General features: G+C 44.1%; 1 protein-coding gene across 6 annotated transcripts in view; it reads right to left on the bottom strand.

Annotated features, from left to right (window-relative positions):
- Positions 1–19,885, bottom strand: part of ANKEF1 (ankyrin repeat and EF-hand domain containing 1) — a 349,443-nt gene that overhangs the window by 67,002 nt on the left and 262,556 nt on the right. For all 6 annotated transcript variants that reach the window (XM_069608310.1, XM_069608313.1, XM_069608309.1 and 3 more), the window contains one exon: positions 14,812–14,990. In XM_069608310.1, the coding sequence (XP_069464411.1) occupies positions 14,812–14,990 (179 nt within the window). The remainder of the gene's footprint in view (positions 1–14,811; positions 14,991–19,885) is intronic.

Genomic DNA, 19,885 nt, shown 5'->3' with positions numbered 1-19,885 from the left:
AAGGAAACTTGAATAAGGGAAGGAAACCTGACTAATAAGGGAAGGAAACCTGACAGCCATCTAGTGGCATAAGGTTGAACCTCAGGTAAAAGTGAAGTAGACCCCTCATTGTTCTGCCAGCTGGGGGAGGAGGCATTAAGGGCTGTATTACACCTCATTGACGGGCTCAGTCCCAGGCAAAACTGCTAACTATACCGAGTCTCGCCTAGCTACACTATAAACATTATCTGACGGGGCAGCCCAGGCAAACTGAACATATACCTTCTAAGGCACTACTAAAGCGCTACTAACAGGAGTGATTATTCAGAAGAATCTGAAGGGCCTCATATTAGCGGCCTGCGCATGAGTGAGGCAGTCCAGAGAATGGAGAGTGCCGAGAGGCCCCGTGGAGAGAGGGGCATTCTGCGTAGCCTGGCTGCCTTGTCGCAAGGCAAGGAGCACAGGCAGAAAGCGGCAGCAAACATAAAACCTTCAGGGACCGAAGCACCCAGACCCCCCTGGGTTCACCCCGTAGATCCAGCTCGGGGAAAAGGAAGACGAGATCTCGCGAGAGGAGAGTCATAAGCTCAAGTGAGTCAGACGACGACTATTGCAAGAGCAGTTCTAGTTCTGAGGGATTTACTTCTTCAGAACCTCAGACCTCCCCAGAAGAGGACGAAAGTCAACCTAAGAGTAAGAAAGGCAGGAGGGAAGAGGAGAGTCCTCTCAGAGACGAGTTCAATCCCGATGACCTTGTGCATCCAAGGTCCAATGAGTGGGATCCTCCGGAAAAGATTGCGGAGTACATCAGAAGACGCTTGAGGGCGCCACTGAGCAAACAGGCAAGATCTAAACTCAAAGCAGAGTGTCCACGACCAAGGGTCCCGGACGGGGTGGCGGAGACCCCTGAAATCGATGACAGAATCCTTACGTTCCTGGGCAGGTACGGCAGGGATGTAAAGAGGGGCATCGATAGATCCTGCCAGGATAAGGTGCTGGACATGCTGGGGCCAATTACGAAAATTTGGCAGCTGGCGGAAGAGGGTAAGGCCAAGAAAGAGCCCATGGACCCGGACATTGTAGCAGGCTGGGCTCAGAGGATCCTCTGTCTGATAGGTAACGGCGTTAGCCACGGAAAGAAGAGGTTCCGTCCTAATGAAGCTGGATTCCAGGCTAGGGGAGATGGCGACCTCTGAGCAAGCTATGGCAGCTAAGGGCAAGCTGTTCGGGGACCTGTTCATTAAGGACATGGCAAAATTTGCCAGTACATCCGTTTCAATGGATAGTGCCCAATCTTCTCTGAAGAAAATATTCGGCTGGAAGGTTTTTGACAGGGCTGGAGGAGGAAAGGGTCGCTTGTCCAGCCATGGCCAGTATAGAGGTCCCTATAGAGACAGAGTTTCTTGGAAACAGGAGGATTGGAGATCCAACCTCTTCTTCTCTTCCAGGGGAAGTGGCAGGAGTAGAGGTTGGAGGAACAATGGCAGAAGTGAGAGATGAAGATTACACAAAAAAAATTGGATGTGAGTATTCCTCCAGTAGGAGGAAGAGTGCTGTTGCATGTAGGAAGTTGTCCTCAGATGCATGGATAAAGCAGACGGTGCGAGTTTTTCAGTTGGAATTTTGGCAAGAGCCATATCAGGAGGTGTTGCTGAGGCAGATAAAGTTCAGCAGAGAAGACGAGGAGCTTCTAGACAAAGAGGTGGAGTTGCTCAGGGTAAAGAACGCAATAGGTCTAGCTTCAGAAGGTCCGGGAGGTTTCGTAAGCAATCTGTTTTTAGTAAAAAGGAAAAGCAAGGTAAGGCCGGTGATAAACCTGAGGGCTTTGAATTACTTCCAAGTGTACAGGCACTTCAAGATGGAAGGGATTCATCTTTTAAGAGATGTTCTTCAGCAGGGAGATTGGTTAGCAAGGATAGATCTCAGAGATGCATACTTAAGGATCCCAATCCAAGCAGAGCAGACAAAGCTTTTGCAGTTTCTATGGAAAGGACAGAAGTGGGAGTTCAAATGCCTTCCGTTTGGGTTGGCTTCAGCACCATGGTGTTTCACCAAGCTTTTGAAACCTGTGGTAGCATACCTGAGAGAACAAGGGATCAGGTTGATTATTTACCTGGACGATATCTGTCTAATGTGTCAGGACAAGGGAGTTCTAGTACAACAGGTTCAGGTAGCTACGGGTTTGTTACAGCAGCTGGGATTTCTGATAAACTGGGAGAAGTCGGAACTAGAGCCAGCGCAGGAAATTGAATTTCTGGGGTTCAGCTTAGAGACGACTCAGGGTGTCCTCCAGCTCCCGTTGGACAAGGTGAACTCAGTGAAGAAGGAGATAAATAATATGATGAAGAAACAAGAAGTCTTGTTGAGGGAAATAGCGAGACTAGTATGCCGTCTGTCATCATCAATTCAGGCAATATTCCCAGGGCCCCTGCACTACAGAGCGTTGCAGAGTCTGAAGATAGATCATCTCAGAAGAGGTCTATCTTACGAACAGAAAGTGAGGGTATCGCGGGAAGCGAGATTGAAACTGGAATGGTGGTACTACCACATGGAAGCATGGAATAGCAGGGCAATATTTGGCTCATCCCCGGACTCGGTGATAGAGTCCGATGCCAGCCTATGGGGAGCCAGATGTGGAGATCGGTCGACAGGAGGGAGATGGTCGAGCGAAGAACTGGGTCTCCACATCAATTGCCTGGAACTTCTGGCGGGCTCCTTCGCAGTCAGGTGTTGGACCCGGGAAGGAGTGAAAGCTGCCATTCTGTTGAAGATGGACAACGTATATAAATCGACTGGGCGGAACGAGATCGAAGAGGCGGACGGAGATGGCCAAAGAGTTCTGCCAGATATGTCTCCAGACAGGAATAAGCATGAGAGCAGAACATCTGTCTGGGGATCTCAATCTGGTAGCAGATTGGAATTCGAGATACCTGAGGGACTCCAGCGATTGGCAGCTGGACGACTCATTATTTCAGGAGATAATGCATCGCAGGGGTCCGTGTCAGACACACCTGTTCGCCTCCAGATTGAACAGGAAACAGGAAGATCTCCAGGTTTTACAGCTGGTGTCCGGATCCGGAAGTGACAGTGACAGATGCATTTCTCCAGGCCTGGGGACCAGCAAGAGAATACGCGTTCCATCCGTTCGCCATGATAGCGCGCACAGTGGCGCAAGTCAGGCGACAGCAAGCCACAGTGATTTTGATAACACCATACTGGCGAGGTCGGGCTTGGTTTCCGGATCTTCTGGAGTTGTCTTACGAAGCTCCAATTTGGTTACCAGACAGAGAGGATATATTGTTGAATCCAGCAGAAGAGATTCATCCATTGGTCAGGTCAGGGAATCTGAGTCTCATAGCTTGGACGATTTCAGGGAAAACTGGTCCAAGCCAGGACTTTCAGGCACAGCTCAAGAGTTTATTAGAGAATCATGGGCACCTGCTACAGGGAAGGCCTATAGGGTGGCATGGAATAGATCGAGTGATTGGTGTCTGTTTAGAAGTGTTGATCCCATACGTACAGATGTAGTGCACACAGTGTTTCTCTTGGCAACGCAAGCGGTGCAGACGAAGGCTTACAGGACCATTAATAATTATAGATCAACAATTTCAGCAGGTCATGTGTACAGTGAGAATAAAGATGCAATAAAGATGCATGAGACCTCCTGCTCCTAGATAGTCTCATTTATGGGATGTGAGTATAGTGTTAAAGATGTTTGAGACTTGGCCAGACAATGAGTTCTTGTCTAGGAAAGCATTGTGGGCTAAGTTAACTACTCTATTGTGTCTGATTTCTTGTAAGAGAGTATCCAATGTGAAAGCTTTAAAAGTAAATAGGAAATCCTTTTCATCTTCTGGGGTAGTATTCTACATAGAGAAGAGAACAAAGACAAACATTAAATCGGTTGAGTACATGGCTTTTCCGGGGAAACCTAAATTGTGTCCAGTTAGATGTTTGAAAGTTTACGAGGAAAGAGCAAATAGGGTGAGACCTGTGGGAGAGTATCAATTGCTGATAGCTATTAGGAAACCTTACAGAGCAGTAGCATCAGCCACTTTGTCTAGATGGGTCAGGTGGTGCATGACTGAAGCAGGCGTAGACGTAAATCAGTTTGGGGCACATTCCACACGAGGTGCTATGGCATCATCTGCTTTTATGGCAGGAGCCCGTCTGGAAGATATTCTAAAAGCGGCAGACTGGTCTTATGAAGAGACGTTCAAGAATGTTTATTTTAGACCAGTGGAGCAAGTAGCGTCATTGGTGGTAGGTAAGCTTTAAACAAGCATAATCTGAGCCTCCGAGTCTTGACATAGAATACAGATTTTCCATACATTCGTTACAGAAAGTCATGATTCTATAAAAGACTCAGAGGCGAAAGATTATTCCACCCAATTTCAATCGATGCTATGCAAGTAGATGATGTGATATTTGTAAAATAATGCAAGCTTGTATTTGGTATGATAATGTTATTGTTACACGATTGCTCACTCGTTCATCATGAGATTGGTAATAGTTTATATTTGTTTCAGGGACGGAGCAGAAAACGACACCAGGAGAACAATATAAGGGAGAGTTAAGTCGTCTACCGGTTGGGGCGCAAGTTTGATTAGTTCAGCAAAAGAAAGAGGAAGGACTTTGGAATTACAGCATGTTATAGAGGAGAAGTGATCGTGATTGGAGAATGAAGTCATGTGTTCATAACAACCTATGAAAAACGAACTACAAATATGTTGGGTTTTATTGGGATTTGTAGTTTTGTTATGGTTTTTCATGATTGTTGTTTTTTCATTGTTGCTGCTCGAGTGAGTAAAGAGAAGTTTGAGCATAATCTTTTGCCTCGGAGTCTTTAATAGAATCATGATTTTCTGAAACGAATGTATGGAAAATCTGTAGTGAACTTTCCGCTGTTATGCTATGTGCAAATCCAGTCTAGTTGTTTGTGGATCGCACGCAGAGGTAACACAGCGAACCGCATTGCAAGTAAATGAACTGATCCTTTGATGCAAGTGTGATTTACGACCAGGGTGTGCTGGAGCGTCCAGTTTTAAGAGAGAAGTTTGGAAGCGACCTGCATTGCGCGACACCACGCATGTTGTTTACAAGTAAAGACACGCTTCAGTGACTGCACATTCGGGAAGGGAGTTCACGCTTCGAAAGTGTACACAGAGACTGTAGTGTGGGGACATCACGTGATCGCAGGAGCGCGGTCTCGCAAGATCTCGGCCCAACGTGATCGCACAGACCCGCACTCCGCGAGAGGGAACTCTTGGCGCCTGTAGGAGGCTGGTGGAGCGCCAGACAGGTCGGTCTGGACAGCGCTGCTCCTTATGAGGGGCAAATGTGATTGAAGGCCCAAGTCAATACCAGCTCACTTCCAGGGCGTAAGTCCAATGCCACAGGAGGCCTCCTGGGGGCCCTGGAAGTACACAGCATGCAGTCTACTGCACACCCGCTTCCGGTGCGGTTAACTGGAAAACCCAGCCAAGACAGTGAGTACCCGCCCTGTCCCATCTCCTGGACTATTGCTACCCCGCGTTCTGTTATTGAATAAAAGTAGTTGCAACTACCTTGGGCGCCCTGTCGTCCTTTGAGGCCACAACATGTAGCTTGTCTACTTTGGCAGAAGCGGTTATAAACTGCAATTTCTAAAGACTTTGAGAAGTCCGAAAAAGCATTGTTTACCTTTTTAATGTTGTGCCTTTGAAGTGAGGCTGCAAAAAACTCTTGCGAGTCAAGAGAAGGGTTAACTTCACGCCCTTGCTAGTTTCCGTGAATCTCCGGAATCTCTGTGCATGCACAGTAGGAAAAAAATCAGCTGCTTTACTCAGCCTATGAAGGGCAAACTGTTTAAAGAAATAAGTGACAGTTAATAAACAAGGAGTTTCTGTGGAAGTAGCATTTTGGAAACCAAACAGTAGAAGCCAGTGTGAAACAAAAGTAATAAGCAATATATTGACTCAATCATCTTGAGAAGCCTAAGTATATAGTTTGTATTGAAAGTGTAAGAACTGCGAAGCTAAGCAGGAAGTATCTGAAAACACATACATAACTAAATCCATCTCCAGGCAAAGAGTGGAGGTGTCACAAGTAAAGTTCTTAAATGTATTTTGGTGTAGATATGTGTGTTAAGCCCTTTTAATCCTTATGCAGGGTGCAACCAGTGACTGAAGAGCTCCTGTGTCCCATTTCCCCTTTCCCCCTTTCCCCCTCTGGCTGACCTGATCCTCACTGTAAACTAAAAGTGAGGCTCTAAGCAGCAGGTGAGGGACTGTGGGGTACAGCAGCTCCTACGGAAGGCTTGGACAAGACCAAACCATACAAATCTACATCGATAGTTGGTGACCAGGAAATTAGACCTAGAAGTGGCATGGGAGTTCCTTTCTTCAGAGGTACTCCACTAACCAGAAAACATGCAGCAATTTTGGCTTCAACAATGGACCCAACAGCAATCTACCAGTGGATACTGTAAGCCAACGGCACAATAGTGCAGTATGCCAGGGTGCTGGATGATCGTCCTACAGTTATGTTATGTTATGTTACAACACTTACTATAGCGCCAAAGCCCTCGGGCATCTAAGCGCTACGTCACAAGCAGAAAAGAGGTTCAGTGAAGTTGAGCCAAAGTTTAATTAAAAAGTGTCGTTTTCAGCAGTTTTCGAAAGGCCAGAAGATTACTTTGTTCTCTGAGGCCCAACAGTAGATTGTTCCATGCCTTAGACGCGAGCACTGGAAAAGAAAGTCCATTTCCACGAGCTCTCTTAGACCTTACCAACTGTAAGAGCCAGGAGAAGGTGGAACGGAGATTTTTTGTCGGTTGATATATGGTGATTTTGTCCTTTAAGTAGGACAGGGCTGTCCCATATACACATTTATGGCACATGGTCAGCATTTTGAAAGAAATCCTGGCCGATATTGGAAGCCAGTGTAATTCCTTTCTGGCAGAAGAGGTGGGTTTGTGCCTTTTCAGGCCATAAATTATTCAAGCCGAGGTATTCTGAATTTTCTGCAATCTTAAAACATCTTCTTTACTGGCACCCCCCAGTAACGCGTTGCAGTAATCCAGATGTGGCAAAATAACTGCCCTTACTAGCTTGGCTCGATTTTCTTTGGTGATTAGTGGAGCTGCTTGTCTCAAGACACACAGATGATATTGGGTATTTTTCTTAATAGCATCCACTTGTGCCCTTGCGTCCAGCGAGGCCTCCAGATAAGCACCCAAGGTTTTTTACCTTGTCAACTACTGTAATAGGGCTGCCCTCGACCAGGAAATTGGAAAATGCAGATGTTAATGCCTCTCTAGATTTTTTTGACCCATAAATCATGAGTTCCGTTTTCCCGGCGTTAAGACACAGCCAATTGGTCATCATCCAATTCTTAATTATTTTGTAGATTTTGTTTAATTTTTTTTGGTCTTCTTGGTGATCTCCCGACAATTCCATAGACAACTGGAAATCGTATGCATAATTAGTAAAGGAAAAGCCTAGCTTTTCCAATTCTCGACAGAGTGGAACGATATAGATGTTAAAAAGTAAGGGTGATAGGCATGCTCCCTTGGGGATGCCACACATGATGGTTTCTATCTCAGAGAATGCGTCTCCCCAGTGCACCCTATATCTTCTGCCCTCCAGGAAAGATCTAACCCAATTTAGACCACCCATATCTAACAGCCTCTTTAGTAATATCCTATGATCCAAGAGATCAAAAGCTGCACTTAGATCTAACAGTATTAGCAAGCCCGGTCTACTCCTTTCTACTAAAGTTAGCATGTGGTTTTGAAGATCTACCAGGGCAGTCTCTGTACTGTGAAAACGGCGAAAACCAGATTGCCTTTCATGTAGCCGACCTGAGTTCTCGATATGTAATTGAAGATGAGTTGTAGCTACCTTATCTACCAATTTCAGAAAAAATAGTGTATTCGTAATCGGCCGAAAATTGGTAGAATCTTTGGGGTCTAAGCCTACCTTTTTTAGAAGAGGAGTCACTGCTACTGTTTTAATGGCTGTTTTAATGGCTGAGGGACCGTACAGTGTCTAAAGGAGGCATTTACAAATCTACAAAGAAATGGGGCAAAGATGGTCAAATGGTCCAGAATAATCTTAGAGGGTATGAGATGTCCCGGACAACTGGTTGGGTTCATGATTCTCATAATATCCTCTATCTCGGCAACTAAGATCTCCGGAAATCTAAATCCTGTATGGGGTTTTTTAATTCCTTATTTATAAGTGATAAATAAGGTTTTATTTCTTCATACTTTGGGTTAAGGGAGTTAGTACCTAGTGTTTGGCTCAGTAATTTTCTCCTAATTTTATCTTTGGCACATAAAAGTTTATTTGCAAAGTCTTTCTGAGTCCTGGTGCAGTTTTCTTCAGTGGGAGTGATGGCATGGTTTAGGACTTCAGGTTTCTCCCAAGATCTGAAAAGGCGAAAGAGTTCTTTAGTATCGGTATCTGCTAGTTCGATTTGGTCATTATAATAGGTCCGCTTTGCCTCCAGAATGGCTTCTTTATATACTTTTTCGACTAGTTTCCAAGTGGCCTTATTATTAGAGTCTTGATCTTTGAGCCAGATATGTTCTGCACGTCTTATACTGGCCTTCAATTTGGTTAACTCTGGTGTAAACCACTTTTGTTGACGTGCAGGTTTCCTGGTAATTTTAGACTTCATAGGGGCCACATCGTCCAACAGTTTTGTCATTTGAGCGTTATATTCTCCCACAAGTATATCAGGATGATCTGCTTCCTTAGTTTTATGCATAAGGAGATTCATACAATCAGACAGATTGTCTGTAGTAAGTGCCTTATAATTCCTGTATGAAGTTTTGTGCAATGGTTCATGCTTAATCTTATTAAAGTTAGTGAGTAGTATTTGGCTTGAAACAAAAACATGGTCGGACCAAATACATGGTGTAGTAATAATCCCTGATAATGTGATGTTATGAATGGCCATCCAGTCCAGGGTGTTCCCTTTAATATGTGTAGTATCATTATTGTGCACCAAAATGCTGTTTTTCTTTAACAGCTTTTCTAGCTCTTTATCTTTTTTATCTGTGGAGTTTCCTTTCCATAGGTTCAGATCTCCTACTAATACAGTGGCAGAGTTTGTAGTTTGAATGGCATTAAGTATATTTATGAGTTCCTCATTAAAATGTTGTGATTCTCCTGGTGGTCTATATATAGTTACCAGGTGGATACTGAAATTGCAATTTGCAATAAATTTTGTATGTAGGATATCACATCCTTCGCAATCAATTTGAGTCTCATACATTTTTAAATTCTCCTTACAGATAACTGCAACACCGCCACAATGGCCCTCCTTGCGATGTTTCCCAAAAAAGGTATAGCCTGGTGGTGTAACTTGCTCTATAGTGGGTCCATGCGCCTCGGATAGCCAGGTCTCGGTTAGACACATAATATCAATGCTATTATCAGTGATATAATCCCAGACATTTGAGATATGCTTAACCAAGGATCTAGTGTTTAAAAGGGATAAATTCAGCACTGAAATATCCAGAGGAGGAGGTGGAACCTTAATAGAGTGAGGGGAAGGACAATTTATCATGGTCTGTGTGTCATTTACCGTACAATTTTGCGAAATATCATATTCAATATAGACATTTCCCTTACCCACAATACACTTTTCTTTTCCACTGAGTGGAGATATGTTAATGTATTCCACATTGTCATTGCATGCAACAGGGGCTATACTTATAATGGGACTAACGTATGTGCTAGGTTGGCTAATCAAATATAAGGGAGTATCACTAGTAGAACTAGAATTAGTCCTTACATCTCCAGCTAGAGCTACTGTAGGCAATAACGCCAGCATTTTTGCCTCAGTCTCAGCGGTCCGGGCTAAGGACCTACCTCTTGCTGCTTCGATGGCGGCAAGCACTTCCTGTAGACCCATATCGTAGTGAGCGGCCGCACCCGCACTACCTGCCACGGACCGCCACAGACCAGCTGGTCACGTGCGCGCCGGCGCGTTCGCGCCTGAGGGCGGGTTAAATCTCGCAGAGAACTACAGTTACGCTGGGAAATGTAGTTCTGTGAGCACGGCGAGTAAGACAAGTGCGTTCAGTTAGATAGATAGCACTGTCTATTTAAACAGAGCAGAGAAGGTTTCTCTTCTGATAATCAAGTGACTACAGTCGCAGAACACAACAAATAGAGTGCATTCAATTTCTAAAATTCGTAAAAAACAATTCCTTCAACTCCTTTAACAATCTCAAATGTAAATACAAATATTCTAAAAGTCATGTTCCTAATCCCTCGTATCAACAACAGTCTATTATACAGTAGGACAGTTCTCCTGTGACTGTAGATGTGAGAGGCAACACAAACGAACGGGGGAGTGCAGTGAACTGAGTTTAATAAGTGCTTCCCAATAAAGACTCAATCACATACCATTTGAGTAATCAGAACTTACTTTATTTCTTTAGTGCACAGGTAATGCCACGTCTCTTCCCAAGTGTTTGTGGCACGCTGAAGCTGCCGGAATACTTTTTCATCACATCTCTGCACAGTGTAGAGGCCTTCACCTGTCCGTATTATGTAGATTAACCACAGGTGGTAATGCTGGTTTCTGTGTAGTGCCTCCATAGCAGCACAGTCCATCTGTTCACTGATTCGGAACACTGCTTTCCTTTTCTGAACGAGGAAAACTGTGATCATTTCCCATTTAAATCACTAAAGACTGTCCTTAGAGCAGCTTTGATCGCACAGTTGTTGAACACAGACTGTGTGGCGATAGCTCAATTTTGGAAAACACCAGCAGGCCCTCCTATAGCATGTTGGTGGATAAAGATATGGGACACATTGGCCATGGAGAAGATCTCGGCAATACTGTCCGACACTTATGCCAAATATTTATACACATGGGTGCCCTTTATTGCGTATGTTAAAGACAGGGAACAGATGTATCCTAAGCCCCATTACTTCGCAATGTATCCCTCCTCTGCAGTGCTATCATATTTACTGTGTAATCAACACCTCAGGTGCAATGGGGAGAGTCGACTCTGGCACTAGGCAGCAACCGTGAGTTACTGAAGAGTTGTGCAGCCCCTCTATCTTGTCACTGGCCGAATATATATTATGGCACAAGCCTTTGACGGGAAAAGGGCATAAGCAATTACTATGCCACCTTGAAAGAGGAAAGAATAGCCAGTAGAACACCAACCACTATGTTGTCGGGCTCTCAGGAAAACTAATGTGCACACATTGTCTTTCTGTGTTCAATGTAAACCATAACTTGTCCACTGAGCCATACATGAAGCCAAGGATGTCAGCGGAGACCAGACAGGCAGTACCCTGCACTGCCACTCCAGACCCAAATGCCCTGATTCAAAAAGCAGGACCGGAAGTGCCAGGATGCAATTATGACACTGGCAGACAGCAGGGCCACAATGACCCTGACACCCCATGCCACTAGACCAGCCATGATTTATTTGTATGATTCATGGTAAGAAAAACGAGTCATGCTATTTATCCTTGATACTTGCACTTGCTACCAGCTGGCCGCACTTTTACTTATTGCTTTTATTTATTCTATTTATCCCATGTACTGCACTGTCCCCTCCTGCTCCCCCCCTGCACTTTTCCCCTTCCCCCTGCACTTGCGCGATCTGAATGTCACCTGGCCTAGTAGGATCGTAGTCTATGTCCTGCCTCTGTTCCCCCTTCCTTGCCACGTCGCGCCTTGAAACACTGGTGTATAGGCGCGTTATAAATGCCAGATCATATCATACTGGAAAGATCAGCTCAAGAAGCACTAAAAATAAAACATGTTCTTTAAAATATATACATACATTTTAAACTACTTTACCTGACATATATTTACTGTAGCTCAGCTCTTTTAAATACGCGTTACTACAACAGATATATGATTAAATGATTAAATGAAACCTCTTATTGAAAACTGTGATAAACATTGTAAGAAAATGGGTTGTGATGCAAAAAAAGTGTCCAGATCAAGGAAAACTGCGGTATCAATAATAGGTGCAGCACAGAATAATGTATATGCCAGGCAAGTTTAAATGAATTACATAATGTGACACCTGTTCAACTATAGAAAAGGTTGCAGCAGAACATACCTTTAAAATATGTGTTTGGACCACCAGAGGTTACTTATATGTGGTTAACTAGTAGTTTGATACTATTGCATCATCTATCGTCTGATATGGGAGCCCAGCTTCAGCTTCACCGCCCCTGACTGAGGTACAACTGTGTAAAGCAGAATGGATAAACATTATGCTGTGTGCAGAGTGCCCGAACGCTAAGTATAAGCCATGTGTAAACCATTTTATGCACGATTTTCACGCACCGTGTGATTTTAATTGATTATTACAAGGAGCAAGGGCAGGGATCGGAATTACTGATTCGCAGCGCCGGCTTAAGGTGCGCTCAAGAGGTGCGGCCGCCCAAGGGCGCCCACCCAAGGCACAGCAAATAAATGGCACCTTGCCTCCAGCTTAGTGTCATGTAAACTTAAGTATCGTCTGGCCCAGCGCCTATTAAAGAATCCCACCAGGAGCGGCCCTTAAACACACTCAACAAGAACAGCAGGGGGCTCAGTTCTGTTGTTCGGCTGATACTTGAGCGCGATTAGTGATGGACAGAGGACTCCTCGCCGAGGGGTTCCTTAAGCATCACTAATCGCGCCAAAAAAGCAGTGAAAAGCATCAGCAATGACCGAGGTGGGCACTTTGAGTCAGAGAGGAGTCTCAGGCAGGGTTCAAGTGAGGCCCTGACAGCGGTGACTGTACCGTCCCTGCCTGTTGCAGCCAGGATGAGTAGCCGCGTAGCCAGCTGCTTCCAAGGCAGGCAAAGCCTCACACAGCCCCAGCACACTCTTTATATTCAAAAAGAGGAGACAGAATATGATAAGGTGAGTGACCCGTAAGCTGGTGGCTGCTGCATCCTGTCAGAATGTTGGGTAAGCGGGAGATTAGGCGCATCAAGAAATCTCACACAGGGCACTGGCAGACCCGGGACTGGCACTGCTGATTCGCCAACTCCCATCCAATAGCATTCATGCTCGCACTGGAGTTTCATGCGGGTGGAGATGCTTTGGACTCCTATTGAATCGGAGGGTGGTAGGCCCGTATAGTGTTTGCATATTTAGGTGTAAACAGCCACAGAACCCTGGAAAGCTTGGATTTTTGTTCATGTTTAACACCAACACATACAAGCAATAAAAATAGCTTACACCTGAGTGCAATCATATGTGGTATGCTCTCTGCAGTTTACAGGCTTCATTAAACCTAACCCCTATATGATTTAAGGGACCTCCCCAAATACATTTCAGAAGGCAGGCCAAAAGCAATAGTTAATGTTCGATGAAATTATCTAATCCCGCAACAATTTAAACCCCCGCTCCTCTAATATTGTTCACTCGGGAATCCCTGTCCAACCAACAGTCTAATATATTTTTTTCTTTTCTCCATGACCAGCAGTGTTCTGTATTCATCATCCTCATCATCTCGTAACTGTGATCTTTTGCCACACTTGCATTCTGCCTCCCAGACTATTCTCTGCATGTTTGCTATCTTGAATCCTGCAACTGTGACATCTTCTTGCCGCACTGGCTTTTGTCTCTCACAGTTTTCCATGCCACAGAGTCAGGCTTTTTCGCCTTCCGCAGCAAACCCCCCTCCACTGCATTCAGCTACTTTTAAGGGTTGACAAGCATCTTACTTAGCCCGCGCCTCTCACTCGCGATTCAACACATTGAATATAGCAGAATCCTACGAAAAACGGTTTCGTTATGTAAACACATTGCGTCTAACTCACCACTCCTATCCATGCCTCTGAGATCCGCACTGCATGACTAAAACTAAAGCTTCAGACCTACTTCACCCCACCCTCATGCCCTGCAACCCATAGAATACAGATGAGTCCCAAGAAAAATTCAGTCCAGCTGCCCACATTGCCTTTAGGATATGCGCTGCATGACCAATACCTTTCTCAATACCTAAATCACCCTCGACCCCCCCCGCAATGCGCCCCATCGAATGTGGCTGAGTCCCACGAATAAATGTGGGCCAGCTGTTCATATAGCCTTTCACACAGCACCTGTCCTGACGCCTTTGCAATATGGACTGCTGCTAGTGACCTGGCCATTCTCGGCCTAGCCTCGATCTGGCAATAAAGGTTCCATGTGTTAAAATCGCTGCAAAAATGGCCGTGGACACCAAATATCGTGGCAAAAAGGCTGTGGTTTTTCCGCCGCAATCCATGTAAAGGATGCAGGGGACACCCCCGCAACCCCTTGACCCATTATACCATTTAAGGGGAGCAGGGGTCACCACCGCAACCCCGGCTCCACTTAAATGGTGTAATGGGGTACACCTTTAACAGGTCAAACCACAGCATTTTTTGTACAGGCGACATTTTTGCCATGATTTTATCACTTCATACAGCAATAAATGCACACACACATAATACTGCGCCTTTTCAATACAGAACAACACAGACTACGGTCTTCCAAACGTAAGTCATCCAATCGTGGTTCATCCAGCACAGTGCTTTTAAGCCTTAACACTACCAGCAGGCAGTATACAAGTATTAACTGACATCAGCAGGAAAGATACCTAAGCGGGTTGAGCACTCGCTGCTGCGATCTGAGAGTCCCGGCAAGGCCAACTCAGCCTTTCATCCTTCCGAGGTCGATAAATGAGTGCCAATTTCGGTTGGGTGATATTGTATGTAAATATGTGCTCTGTAAAGCGCTTTGGATAAAGGTGCTATATAAATAACACATCATTTTCTTTATTAATATCATTATAACGTCAGTGCAAACGCAGTTTAGTCCTGATGCATGCCATCAATCACTCACCTCAATCTCCACAACAGGACTCTCAGATTTGGATTTCGATTTTGCTTTGCCGCTTTTCTTTGCTTTTTCTTTTCCTTTCCCTTTTTCTTTCGGTTTGGGCAGGCGGTCTATTCTTTCTTGAATCGGATCGATTAATCTGTAGTCGGCGTAAGCCTTGGCAACATCCAATGAATTCTGACCTGTTCATCAGTAAAAAAAAAAACATTTTGTAAACATAACTTGCAGATCTTGGACACAAAAACTGAGACCCAAGCAGTTTAAAACTGAATAAATGTTGAACGCAGAAATAAATGGGTATGATAATTTTTCACAAGAAAGTTATGCAGTTTAAACAATGTCCCAATAATATTTCAATATTTTCAGCACTAAACACGAATGTTTAACCAAGTTGTAGAGTCTGTTTTTTTATCAAAGTAAAACAAAAAAGGTTTTACAGAAGTTCATGGTCTCATGTAATTGGCAGTGCACAAATAAGGCTTTCCTATACTTACACCAGCTTTGTTGGGCTGAGATGGACTCCTCAAAGTCTGAATGGCACTTCAAGGCACAGTACAGCTCATTCTGAATACTTTAGCGTGATGCTCTCAATCCAGATGCTGGCCATGCTTCTATTTTTCAAGGGAATTTTGGAAAGGATGACAAGGGTCCTACAGAGCCTTCAGGCAGCCTTCTCAGTGCAAGCTCTATAAGGCTTGTCAATTGAAACTCTCTCACCACTCCCACTGAGTAGTGTGGCTCAAGTCAATGATGGGTGATTTAGGCGATTCTAAATTGTCTGGGGTCAATGAAGGAGAACTATTCGCTTTAGATTTTTAAAAGTAATGGGTTGAAGTGGTGCATGTTCTGACATGTTTTTCATGAGGGTTTGAGTGGGGGCCGTGCAGGTTGTGGCTAGTTATTTGTGGTGGCACAAAGGGAGAATCAAATGGATGCAGGTCGCCGGCGATGCACGACAATGTATTTCTGGCACATTTCCATGGTGCTTCTACCCACAATGTGTACCATTGTAGGAAGGCTTTTCGTGCTGGCCATGTCATTGCATACTGTACATAATGCACTGATGGGCGCCATGGTGGGGATTGGTATCAGGTATTGTCCCCTTATATAATTTCGCCATGCATATAGTCGCCAGGAAACGGCATAGGCGACATTATATATGGGGTAAATGGGAGCAGGGGTTGCAGAGGTGTCCCCCGCTCCCTTTAAAACCAAAAAATAATTCAGGGTTTGCAGGGGTGTCCCCTGCAGGTTCTCTATGATAATGTCTCTGCAAAAAAAGGCGCCATTCTTGCATGGCAACATTTTTGCGGGGACATTATCACACAGAACCGGGGTATCATGTCCATGCTACTTTGTGCTAATGCAGGCCCGTCTAGGCCTCATCTACCTCCTCATCCCCTCCCCTTCTTCCTTTTTACCCACAGACTACTGTCCGGAGACATCCTGGCGGGGTCATACTACGCCTCCTTTTGTACAGGGCTGCATACCGTGGGACCACCACGGTGGTGATGAGTGCTCTACAAATATCAGTTAAAGTTTTTCTTGCCTGCAGACTTCATTCATCGTATGTTTTGTGATGGCTTATGTTTATATCTTTTATTTTTTGAAAGACCGCTTTTTCCTAATCCTCTCTATAATACTGTATCTTTAAAATGTTTCTTCAACACTGGGTTCAATCCTTGAACCACGGCTTCCTTTATCTTCTCTTCTCACTTATACCCTCTACAGCTTTCATCATTTTTTCTAAATGTGTCAGACATAAGCTACACATATATATTGGATTGTGTTGTCCAGAGCCTTAGCAGCACACTTCTCTAGAGCTTTAAAATGCAGTTTACCCCAGCAGTGCCCCAGTCAAGTCAATCATGCCGTCGATATACTGTAATAAAAATGCACATCGAGCGCTGTGTGAAGGAACACACTTATCAGCTGAGAGAGTAAGATTCTAAAAAGGGAAGGGTCCCTTTCTCATACATGCAAAATTAAAAGCTTAATAAAACAAATTCTATACATCCCGAGGGACAGGAAAGTACAATTAAACTTAGTGGTAGAATAAAGCACAGTAAATAAGCCCCAAAAGACTGATTTTTTAATAACATGTGAGAGCATTTTGTTTGCGTCAAAGGCCACTGCAGAAAGTTCATTAGCACATACCATGCAATCTCTCGCCAAGTGTACTGAGAAGCACACAAACGTTATTTATCAAAGTGAAATGAGTAGATCGCACAGGGTTTGTCAATGTAAAAAGGTATACATGACCATTTTATAATTCAAAATCATTTATGAAATGTGATTTTCTAGTGAGGCCGGCAAGTCCCACAGCAGTTTTCAAATAGTCAGTAGACCATTGTCCCTGGGAAGAGGGTTAGAATGTTCCCAATATGCAACAATCATTTAAAAGGATGCCCGTGGCTCTTGGCTCTGATGATGTCATGATGGATAGCCGTTCCCATGGGAGACGGTAAGTGGCGACCAGGGCAGAGTAATAAAGTTCTGCTGGTTGTCTCAAATGTTTCACTCATTTAATTTTGTATTGTCGGAATTGGGGGTGGATTGTGACGTCACAAGGTTGTAATTGAGGGTGGTGTGGGAAGGTTGATGAACCCAATGATCCAGCATAACGTACACAGTTCTATGGGGGTCCAAAGTGCAAGAACCAATCATTTCTGTGTGGGGAGATTTTTTTCTATGTTGCACAATCATAAATGCTAATTCGTTTACTGTGTATAAACAATTTAACTTCGAGGGTGGTTCTTTGACAGCACCTTTTCATGCAGTTCTGTTCCGCGTTCTGTTTGGATTTGCTGTCCCAGCTGCGTCTGGGGCCCTGAATAAAATGGTGTTACTTTCGTGCACAGGCATACACTCCTTTTTGACTACTTTTCAACTTTTTTGGTGAGTGCCAAGAGGAGAGCCCCCATACAATACGTAGGATACAAGCCTCAATAAGCACAAAGGGGAATATCATTAGGAAAACAAATTGAGTTGAATGTATATTTGTGAGGAGGAAACAAGGTAAATAGATTAAGAACCCAATAGGAAGATGGTAGAATATTTACATTAGGGATCGATCAGACAAATTAATGTAAGGTTTTATTTTTATAGATTGACATGGTATCTGTTGAAGAACCAGGCGTTAGGCATATTCAGAACATATATTATTAAATCTAGTGCATCCATAAATCTATACCTGTTTTCAAATGCACAGTGCCAGATGAAATATAATTTTCCTCCGTTATGGGATTTGGGCCCTGGCAACTCTTTACAATGACAAATGGAAAAATAAATTCACATGAGCAAATATCGGTTGATATGGAACTATGTTTAGTTCAAAATCTTAACCAACATAGTTCTTGGGAATATGCATAATACTTTAATGTCTAATAATCTCTGAAATTTTGATTTAGATTTGGCATTAGCAGGATGTTAAACTTTTATATTTCAGATGTCTACTGTTTACAAATAAACTTTCCACTGTTAAATGAGTAGGTCCTGAAGAAGGCTGAGTCCAAAGAAAAAACATAGACCATTACGGCCGAAGACCTGGTTGGCATAAGAGAGATGTTTAGCCACAGACCACAAATGTATTAGTAATTCGGTATTTGAGGAATATAATTGTTGCATGCATGTGTAGGTTGAATGAATTGTATTTAATTCCACTACTGCACTTTGTGTAAATGTGGTCTATATTTAGAGGTGATTGTGTGGATTCACATTCTGACTGTAGTCTATGCGATTTGTGGTAGGTTGTATATCTCAAATCTTGTACAAGTATATACATTGTATTTCTTTTAATATAAAATTAGGCTTTGTTGCATCAAATTTCAATTAAACTATTTCTCAATTTAATATGTATGTACAGTCTTAGGTGGAATCTTGCTTGGATTAGATGTATATTTGGATTAGATGTATATTTCCCTTTCAATTCTTAGGATTTTATGCAGTTTCCCTGTTTGATAAATCACCTTCAAAAGGATGCATACTTGTGTCAGCTATGCTGGGTGGAAACCGCTTACCTGCGAGTCACTCTCAGATTTCAGCTATTTTCTTACAGAGCTATTTTGTCACTTACGTTGTACAGTGGTGTAGAAAGGGCCAGAAACGGAGATTCACCATAGCCATCGTACAACACAGAACATTCATAAGGCAGCTTGTCATTGTCTCTTTACACTTTGCAGAGGCATCAGATGAGGAGTGCACAATGTGTGTGAATAGTGTATGGGAGGATTGGTCCAAGAGACCCCCCTCCCCTGCAGCCTCTCCCCCCTGTGAAGTCCATGGCTCGTCAGGGGTTCCCCCTGCCACCAGGGCCCAGGTGGCGGGTGGACCACTGGCTGAAGACATTGACCAAACATGCTGTATTTAGCTAGGCCCTGGAAACCATTTTGTGAAATCAAAATGGCATGAGCCCTGTGCACCACAGCGCGGCCCCCACCCCTAGAGAGTCTCACTTGTCCCTGCGGCCGCAGCTCCCTGGCAGATCCTCTGAGAGCCCGTTCCCACGAACAGACGGACATGAGCTTGTGCTGGATGCAAACACTGTAACATTTCACCTTCCGCAGTGTATCACTGTTCCCAGTATGACCCGGCCAGCAGGGCCGGGGTGGAAAAGAACTGTAAAATGGTCCCCTGACAGAAGCAGAGCCCCCAAATACTAATGAGCAAACTACCTGTGATGAAACTCTTCTCTCCATGACCTTTCTGACTAAAAACATGTAACCTCCATGAAGATGGCAGGATGTGTGTTTATATGGCATTCTGGTTGAAGTACCCACATCCCCGTAGCTATGTGCAAATGGTAAAAGTGTCCCGGGGTTTTCATGTTATGTTTCGCCGAGAGGACTGCACCCCAAGGTCCCATGCCATAACTGAACTAATGCTGCTAGAGTGCAAAGGAAGACAAACACAACCCCATTGGGAGCTCATGTAAATGGTGCACGAAAATGCACAGTATGTATGTCCAAGCTCACCATGTGTCACTGCCATCAGTCTCATTAGCCGGTTGTTCCTGCGTGCTCCACCAACCTTACTACTACCTCGCTTACCGCGCATGTATAGAAATGCAACAAAATGT

Source organism: Ambystoma mexicanum, chromosome 4q (assembly GCF_040938575.1).
Source record: "Ambystoma mexicanum isolate Mex_15411 chromosome 4q, UKY_AmexF1_1, whole genome shotgun sequence".
In the NCBI taxonomy this organism is placed as follows: domain Eukaryota; kingdom Metazoa; phylum Chordata; class Amphibia; order Caudata; family Ambystomatidae; genus Ambystoma; species Ambystoma mexicanum.
Note: the sequence above shows the minus strand (reverse complement) of the source record. Positions and strands in the feature narration are given on the sequence as shown.